This window comes from Drosophila mojavensis, unplaced genomic scaffold (assembly GCF_018153725.1).
Source record: "Drosophila mojavensis isolate 15081-1352.22 unplaced genomic scaffold, ASM1815372v1 contig_74, whole genome shotgun sequence".
NCBI classification, from domain to species: domain Eukaryota; kingdom Metazoa; phylum Arthropoda; class Insecta; order Diptera; family Drosophilidae; genus Drosophila; species Drosophila mojavensis.
Genome location: NW_025318899.1, coordinates 8,901,895 through 8,911,902, shown reverse-complemented (window position 1 = coordinate 8,911,902; position 10,008 = coordinate 8,901,895). Strand labels below are relative to the sequence as shown.

Sequence of the window (10,008 nt, the reverse complement as noted above, 5' to 3'; positions counted from 1 at the left end):
TCTGTATGTACATATTGCTGCTGGACTTGGCACAGTGGCAATTGCTTTATAATAAAAATCTTCGACTCACTGATTTATCTTAAAGTTCCATAAAAAAGTAACATAAAAAATTAGTTAATAGTATTTTCAATTTTTATTAGATCGTTATGAAGACTCTGAATACAGTTAGTAAATATACATATATACATATATCTGATCATATAATAATATATTTAAATACCAATCACACTTCATTTTTAAAGCCAATTTGTAGTTAAATTTCCAGAGATGTAGATATAAAAGTTTAAATAATATCCATTTCTTGAATTTAAAATTGAATTGCGAATGGGCTTTCAAAATAAAGGAGCTTCAGTTTAATTTGTCGAAATTGTACAAACTTAAAGAAGAGATATTCAATTAATCAGCAATGTATAGATAATAATATTTATTCTTATAAACATTTTTTCGTTTGCCATTTCAAATCATTAATCTAAATACTTTAATTTATTTGAGCTAATTCAAAATTATTCGCCCTAGCTTCATTAATTATTTTATTAGCCTAGCAGCCTAAGCAATCAATAGAAATTATTTACCTTTCTCTATATTTGAAAAATATTTTTTAAGGTTTATATATATTTTTGTAAGTCTTATATTCTGTTTATACTATGTATTAAATCTTTTTATTAGTCTCTCGAATTTGATTCTCATATTTGTCGCTCATATTTATAAAGTAAACACTGTGCGAATTGCCAGCAACTGTTGCTGTTGCTATTGCTGTGACTGTTGTTGGTGAAATCAACAAAATTTTGAGCCATGGAGCAGCTGGTGACCGATCTGTCGATCAGTCCAACTGTCCAACTGTCTGGCTGTCCAGCTGTCCAGCTGTTTGGCTGTCTGACTGTCGATTGGCTTTGGGTCCGTTGCATTTGCGTTGTAAATATTTTTAATTGCTATTGGAATTTCTTCGTGTGCGCCTCATGGACACATCTTTCAATTGAAGCCGCAGCTGGAGTCGTGTGGGTTGGCGAACTGTAACACAGCGGCAACGGCAGCAGCAGCAGCAACAGTCGCAGTTGCAGCACTTGTTGCAGGTCCGGTTGATCGAGCTGCAGTTGCTGCATGGCGCATTGCCAAACTGCATTTGGCATTGGCAACATGTTGCTATAGTTGCTGTTGCCATGGCTGTGGCTCTTGCTGCTGCTGTTGTTGCTGCTGCTGTTGCATGACAAGTCATTGGCAAATGTTGCTGCCTGACCGTTTGACATAATAACTGGCCACATTAGCAGCAATTGGCATTAGCCAATTAACTTTTTTTGTAGCTCAGCTGCGAGTGCTTTCCTCTGTCATGGTTTTCCTTATGCGCCGCATTCATTGACACCTGCAATTGTTGCTCGCAATGCCAGCAGCAACATTGTGTTGTGTTGCTGCTGTCGTGTTCATGTTGTTGATTGGCAATCAATTTGTTGTCAGTTTTTATGATTCGCTGTGCGTCAAATGTAGATAACTGTGTTTTTTTCTTCTTCTGCTTCTTCTTCTTCCGCTGCTGGCAATTTGATAATGTTGTTGTTAGTGTTGCAGCCAGCCGAATAGATGAAACTTGTTTATGTTGCTGACATGGCCTTTGCATACCTTTTGTTGTTGCTGCTGCTGTTGTAGCTGACTAACAACAACTGCAACATGTGGGTGCCAACAGTGACGATTGCCAGCACGCGTGTTGCTCAGCCCAGCAGCAATTCAACTCTCAGCAACAGCTACAGCAACAGCTGCTGACAATGTCAAATCTTGCCGGTCTGTCAGTTTTGCTTGTGTCTGCCATTGACTAGACATATGGCCAAGATAAGCGGCATAATTATGCAAATTTGTTATTATAATCAACGGCAGCAACAGCAACAACAACTGTGACGACGACAGCAACATTTTATGGTCGACTTAAATGCCGACAACGGCAATAGCCAAGTGACGCTTATGGAGCGTTAGAATTAACGATAGCAACAATAAGATTAACTGTTGTTACTCTATATATTATATATATATTAATTATATTTTACTGCTATGCAATTTAAGCAACAATTAAACTGAGACTCAAATAGATAAAGCAAAATTTCAATGAAATAATATTTACTTCCTTATGCTATAAATGTATATCCCATATGTTTATATGGATTATGGCTTAGTTATATATAGAGATACATAAAAAAAAAGAGATCTAAAGCTCTAGCTCTAACAATTACTTAATCAACTCTATATCCTAAGCACTACTAGCTGCAGCTGCTAGTTATATAAGCAAAGATTTTTTATTTTATTTTTCTTGTACTCGTAGTCCCAGACAAAGCGCTCATAAATCGCGCTGGCTTTAGGCAGACCCGTAAAGTAACATTGTGCATAAGAGATCGAAGTTGGAAATTTGAATACAAACATTGACGAGCGAGAGAGAAAAAACAGATTTGGAGTCGGATGCCAAGCTGCGGCTACAAATCAATTGAGCCAGTCACAACAATCACATTGAGAGGCGATCGAGTTGGCATGGCTGTCCGTCAGTTCGCCCGCCCGTCCGCCTGTCTGGCTAGGCACAGGTTCCACAGACAAGATCGATGGTACGCATGCATAAATGCCTCCATAATCATTTTGTTGTACGAAATTTAGACGTCACTTAACTGTCAGTCGCTGTAGCTGAAGCGCCTGACGAACTGGACGAACTGCAGCCATGGAGCATATGGCATGTGGCCTGAAGGGGCGGTATAGAGTGTAGCGGGAACGGTCGGGCAGACAGCGCGCACATTGCGCGACAGAATGGAGGAATACAAAAACCCAAACGCGGCACAGCTCTCGGCCAGATCATGTCCATATTTGCATTTTTGAAATGACACATGGAAATTTTTGAAAGCGGAGCAGCCAAAATGGCCAACAGATTGACAGCAGCTGCAACACACACACAAACACGCACACATACATACATGCATACACAGAGGCAGAGACAGACAATATGGAACGGAACGCTAAACGAAAGTCGTGCACAAACTCAAACTGGCGACATATGGATATGGATATGGATATGGTATATGGCTTTATGTATATCTCTGTATGTGTTTGTGATTGCGCTCGTTGCCAAAGATAATTGCTGTCGCATATTTTTGGCGTCCACTTGTTGTCGCCGCAACTGTAACTGCAACTGTTAGTGCAGCCAACTGTCGGCAACATGTGTTGCCTGCTTGGTGCTGCCTTTTCGGGCAACATGTTGCAATCGGAATGCTGGCTGCCAAAATAAATTTAAAAAATATCGCTATCGAATTTATGAAAACACATATTTGAGCACTTTGCACCACTGTGCGAGCCGATGACGTTGCCGGTGCGCCAAGTTCAATGTCTGGAACGACGAAGCAAACGAACACAGAGAGAACGTTGCGATGCCAACGAACGAGAGAGCAATGCAAAAAAAAGAAAACAATATAGCAACAACAAACGCGTAGGCTGTAAAGAGCAATGAGACAAGAACGAAAACAAACACGAATAATAGAGATAACGGAACTTGTACCCGACACTCTAAAGCCAATATAATAATGAAATGAAAACGAGGTTGAAGTTTGACTAAAAGAAGAACAAAGGCAACCATTAAATTCTAAATGAAGGCAGCGCCACTCTAAATACTCTATCTCAATGTAAATTAGTCTGCTATAGGTTTAGTTGATAAATATATAGCTTGAATTAACCTAATTTCTCTCTATAAATATCTGTCGTTTTCCTTCACATTTACGCGTATTATATAATTCAAAAATTCGCCGATTATCATGCTGCTTGTGTTACAAGCGTTTTGATGAATTCGCTAATGTCGGCTTTCGAGTGTATAAAGCGAAATATAAATGCAAAAACAATAAGCATTGCCATGCCGAGAGAGCGCGAACGAGAGAGCAAGTGAGCGAAGAAGAGCAACAGCAAGAGAGCAAGCACCAGACATTGCGCGTCGCCGGCAAATTTGTTCTCTTGTTCCCGTGGCCTAGCCACATTGTTGCTGTTGTTGTCATTTTAGTTTTGTGATAAAGACGCAGGCAAATGGACATGCACAGGCTGATCAACGAGGTTAAGCAGCGCCCGGCCCTGTGGGACGCCAGTCATCCGGAGCATGCAAACCGCGTGGAGACGCTACGCCAATGGCGCAGCGTGGCAGACGCGCTGGGCGTCAAAGGTGAGTCAGCCGCCAAGTCAAGTCGCGCTAAAAGCAAAAGCTGTAACTGTAAGCGCCGTAAATGTCGTTCTCTCTTTCTCGCTTGCTGTTGCTCTCTGACGCACAGTGGAACTGTGTCGCAGTAAGTGGAAGAACTTGCGCTGCAGCTATCGCCGGCACCAGCATCGCACCCAGCACCAACAACAGCAGGTATCGCCATCGCATCAATGGTCCTATGCGGAGGCCATGAGCTTTCTGGACGGGCACCGGCTGCGCGCGGACAGCAGCAACAACGAGGACGACGATTGCGATCTCAACATGACGGAGCCCATGTCATTCAAGACGGAAATGCTATCGGATGAAATGGAGGCGGACAACGATGAGCTGATGCAGCAGTTCCAAAGTATGGCCACGCCTCAAGCACTGCGCCGCCTCTCGCACAGCATTTCGTTGGCAAGCGCCGCCGCCGAGGAGCAGGCGGTGCCACCAGTCAATTCCAAGCCCATGGGCGGCACGCAGTCGGCCACGGCAGCCGCAGCGGCAAGCAGCTGCCATTGCGCCAGGCGTGTGGACGAGCAGGTTAACTTTCTGGAGAGTCTGGAGCGTGAGGAGCAGCAGCTGATACAGTCCACCAGTCAGGATTTGGCGCGCTGCAAGAACATCCTGCACGTGGGCGACTCCGATTACAATTTCCTCATCAGCTTTTTGCCGCTGATGAAGCAAATGTCGCCGTTGCAGAACATTACCTTTCGGGCCAAGATGGGCGAGTTGCTGTTGCAGACGATGCAACAGCCACAACAGCAACAACAACAGCAACAACAACAGCAGCAGCAACAACAACAGGGGCAGCCGCAAATGCAGGAGGAGCAGCCGCAGCCGTCGCAAATGTTGTTGAACCAGCAGCAGATGGCCTTGGACCAGGCCCAACAAGTCAGCACTAGCACCACAAATTGGAATTGAGAGCGCGGCTTTTCGCAGTGAATTGAGAGAATAGAGCGAATTGTAAACGAATCAGTGCGCATGCTCGCCGCACAGTGGGCGGTGTGTGCTAAAAAAAGGCTGAGGAATATTACTTACGACATAAATATAAAATGTTTTCTCCAAAAAATATGATGAAATATTTTTTTTTCCAAATATATGTATATGTATATATATATATGTTTATATATATATGTAAGGTCCCAAGTGTTTGAGATTCGTACAGTTTGCACCATATATGTATGTATGTATTTAAAGCTGTCAATTAAATAATACTCGCTCTGTAATTTTAAAAACTATGCTATAAACAATCCTTCTAGCTGTTACAAATTGTAATTGTAAAAGATTTTATTCGTCTGATAAAGAATATGTTTGGCAAACTGTAAAACGTTTTGAATTTCCGAGTGGAGATTATTTAATCAGTTGATAATTTATACAGTAACCCTTGACTTTAACTGCTTCACTTGTCCGCCCGGGCAAACTGACTCATCAAAACACCCTTAGCCAGACCGAGATCGGAGGTTGTTGTCGTTGGGTTTGCCTTTTGTAGTGCGAAGAAAACATTTTATTGTTAGCATTTGAGCCCTTGTGAAGGGTTAAGCAAAGGGTGCGTGAGAAAATTTGTTGATTTGATCATCAAAAAAACATGGGTTTACGTGTCTTTTTATTTGGTTTGAAATTGGGTTTTGCGTTGATCTAAGATCTCGCATTGGGTTTTTTTTTTTTTTTTTTTTTTTTTTGGGAATCTGTGCGCATAATTGAGAAATGTCACAAGCAATAAAATGACTGAAGGCAAGCAAAGATCGAGAGGTTTTTAATTTGATATAATTATGAGAGAATAAGTGCGCAAAAAGTAAAGCAATAAAAAAGGTGACAAAAAGTATAAAAAAATTTAAGTAGAGATGATAAAAAATTTTATGAAAATGTTTTAGATAACCTTCACTTCAATAGATCAAATTTGTAGTCCAAAATTTTAAGTTAATATTTGAGGATCTCTAATCTCATTCTTCAATACATGACATTAAGTGTTCTTACCCCACACATAAATAGCTAAAACGTAGAGCCAATAAAGCTACAGCTCACAGCTGCCAAATTTCGTCGAGTATCAAAGTTCCTCTCTCTCCCAGCTAGGTGCGCCGTCTACAGTTACCATATAACTGTCTAAGCCAACTGTCATATTTACGTAGCCCCAATCGCAGCTGCAGGAATAGCGCTTCATGATTTCCCATTTGTAGTCATGATCTCATCTCGGCTGGCTTCATCATCGAGTGGAAAGGGATAGCAGATATGCTTGATAGTTGCGTGGGCGTACAACAGCTGCAGAGTGGAGCTTAGGCTGTCTTCTAGACGGCCCACACACTCACACACACACGCACGCACACACACATGTTCAATAAATTACAGTAGAATGAACCCCATGTAACAGGCTATGGCGGCGAGCGTTCAATGGTCAACGGCGGTGGTCCTGTATTAAAAGCCAAGACCAAAGTTAACATGGCCATAAAAGCGGCTACAAAACAAACAACAACGGCAACAGCAACAACAACAACAACCCGATTGGAGAGGTCGCCCGAGAAATCAACGCAGCTGCGGATGACGAATCGAAATTGACATTGAACTGCAGCCGAGGCGACAACAACAACAACAACAGCAGCAGCAACAACAACTTGTTACTTGCCTGTAGCCTGGTTGCCAGTTGGCCAACACACACAGAGACAGGCACACATACAAGCAAAAGCCAGTCAATTGTAAAGGTAAACAATACAAAAAGCGGGCCAAAAAAGTTTAAGGTGTGTTCTTGAGCTTGAAAGTGCTGCTGTTGCTGCTGTTGCTGTTGCTGTTGCTGCTGCTGCAGTGATTGCAGCAGTCAACACTCTTAACTGGGCCCAAACTCAATTGCAAATTAACAGCAGGCCCAGAATCGAATGCAAATTGACATTTGTCACTCGAACGTGCCCACTTGGCAGCTAAATTCCAGCACGAGTTGCTGCTGCTGCTGTTGTCGTTGTCGCTGTTGCAGCAACATGTGTGTGCACATTCCATTGGCCATTTCCATTTCCATTTTCCATGGCCGCGCTTTCAACTATTGCCGCAGCAGAACGTTTATTTTTTCTTTGATGGATTTTCGCACCGTTTTGCTAATCCCCAGCTGAGTTTTTGGTCAGGCATAAACGTGTTAATGACAACAGCAACAACAACAACAACAACACCAACTGCTGCCAAGTCTTACCTGTTGCGCGTCTTTTCATTTGCCTTTCTTTGGTTTTCTTTTTTGTTCTTTTGCCGACAAATGCAAATTTCTCAAATCTATTCTGCTCACGTCAAATATTTGTATAGATTTTCAGGTCCGTTCGCTGGCGTTGCAAGTGCATTGTGGCACACAGGTGTTAGAACTCACAGCTCATTGTTAATGCGTGTGTTTGCATTGTTATTTTATGGCTCTGGATGCTGTTCGTTTGTTCGCTTGGCTGTTGGATGGCTGCAAGACGTTTGCATATTGCGGAATTTCCCAGCATTTGCTCGATTCATCGAAAGGGTTTCCGAAATACCAACCGAAAACCAAATGCTGACGCCTCATGCAACACCTTTCGCATATTTGCATATGGCCCAGAACAAAAGCCGCAACAGGTGCGTCTCACCTGGCCAACAACAAATGTAGTTGCATGCTAACCGATTATGGATTAGAATACGTTTAGTGTTTGTTCGGACAATTGGTTACGCTAGCCGAATCTCAATTGAACAATCCAGAAGTGAGAAGCGGTACGTGTTGGTCATAGACCAAAATTTCATAGGTAAACGAATCTCTAAGAAGTCTGCATACAATGGAGGCATTGAATAGTTAGAGCTGTTCTCTCGGAAGCCGGAGTTGTATAATAGCTAAACTGTATTCCGAAAACCCTTTGAATGGAAGTCCGACATCTGTTAGCTTGCGTCAGTAATTCATTCGTAATTCCCAAATAGTTAAATCAGAAGACTGAATTTTAGAGTATATTTACTGTAAAGTCTTTGCATATATTAAATACCTCTACAGCATATTAATTCAGAGATCTTATAGATCAACATATGTACTCTATGATATATAATTCCCATCGAGTTATATCATGCTTACAACTCTACAGCTCCCAAGCCAACTTAATCTCATCCAATCAAACCATCTAAGTACTAACATTAAATAGTTGAGTGCTATGAAATGTAAGCTTCTTGCATTTGCCACACTCTCTTAAATCAGAAGTCGGCGATCTCATTAATCAACACGAGCTCCATAATATTCAATTCCCAGCACTTTTGTATTCCCAATGATTGATCGGGTGTATTTTCAGCTTTTGCATGTTCGATTCCCATATTCGCCAACGCCTCAGTCTCTCAGCCTTTAGCGCTGCCTCCGCCCGCTCCATCGGCTCCAACATAATGATCCGTTTCTCAACTCTTGCTAATGTTGACTCCAATCATTGACCATAATATCGGAGTGCAGACTAAACAGCGATCGCTCAAACCAATCAAAACAGGCACTTAACATTTGGGCACCCAAAATAATATAAGACGGAACACACAACAAAGCAGCAAATGCTCGTTAGTTGCTAAAGAAATAAAGAAGATGATGAAGAAGAAGAAGAAGCAGAGAATACGCTGAGTCATTCAAACATGGCCCAAAATGTGCGTCCAACTATTCTGTTCACTTCGCTTTGACTTCAACTTCGACTGCGACTGCGACTTCGACTTTGGCTTTGGCTTTGAGTCTCCCGTTCGCAATCAACCCAACAACGACTGCAACTATCTCTTTCCCTCTGCATCGCCCGCTCCCTCTCTCTCTCTCGTTCCAGTATTGCCTGGCAGCAATCAATGCTGTATGACAGCTAGGTTAACAGTCGATCCTACGCGCTTCCTCTTGATTTCGTTAAGTAAATCTCCAGCTTGGCTTGGGCAACCTTCACGTGCGCGTCGCCATCGTCGTCGTCGTTGTCGTCGTCGCCAGCTGTCCGTGATTCCCCTGCCTCTGCCTCCACTTCCCCTCCTCCTCCTCCACCTCACCTGTTCAGTTTTCATGGCTTGGCTGTCGAGATCATGATCATGGCTTTAACTGGCTCTTGGCAAGAGGCCAGAGTACGTGTATTTTTAACTTGGCTGTTGCTCTTGGCGTTGGCAGCGACTGCGTTTATTGTTGTGTATGTCTCGACAGACGACGGACAGATGGACAGACAGACAGACGGACACACAATGTTGGCTCTTTAGGAGCAGCCTATGCGAGTCTACCCGTCCCTCGGCACCTCCACACTCAAGCTCCATTGGCATCGGCTTCGACTCCGGCGTCGGCATCGGCGTCTGCGTCGGTTTTCTTTTTAAACGCTTTTAAACACCTGAGAAACTTGCTTTTTAATGTGCGCACATGTGTGCGGCTCACGATGATCATAACGATGATCATGATGATGATCATCATCATTCGAGTCTAGGCTCGGACTGTGGCTCGTTTGTGCGATGATGAAGCAAATATAACAAATCTCAAAGTTATCAGCCCGACACGTTGCCTGGGCCACGCAGCTGAGTAAATCAATTGACGCGCACAATTCTAGGAATTCAGCTCCAAGTGCAGGTTCCCTCTTTGCTCTCTCCCTCTCTCCACCTTTCCACCGCCGCCCCCAACTCCCCTAGTGGTCTCTCCCCTGCCCACGCCTAGCTGGCTGCTCATTTGAATGCGATCGCGTTGGCCGCTGCTCGTTAATGTGTTTGGCTGCCCCCACGGGGCATTTGGCAGCGGCAACATTTGTCAGACGATGCCTCCAGAGGAGGCAGCCGCAGCCGCAGCAGCAGTCGCAGCAATCGAGCAGCAACCGAGCAGCAGTCGAGATTTATACCTAAATGATTAACCATTTCTTACTCTAGGCTGGGGAGCCCGG

General features: G+C 43.4%; 1 protein-coding gene across 1 annotated transcript; it reads left to right on the top strand.

The window, feature by feature from the left end:
* Window positions 1–3,917: 3,917 nt before the first annotated feature.
* On the top strand, window positions 3,918–5,504 carry LOC6581867 (putative uncharacterized protein DDB_G0271606). The gene is made up of 2 exons (XM_002007553.4): window positions 3,918–4,159; window positions 4,266–5,504. The coding sequence occupies exons 1-2, from the start codon at window positions 4,027–4,029 to the stop codon at window positions 5,096–5,098; spliced, it is 966 nt and encodes a 321-aa protein (XP_002007589.2). The 5' UTR covers window positions 3,918–4,026; the 3' UTR covers window positions 5,099–5,504.
* Window positions 5,505–10,008: the final 4,504 nt, after the last annotated feature.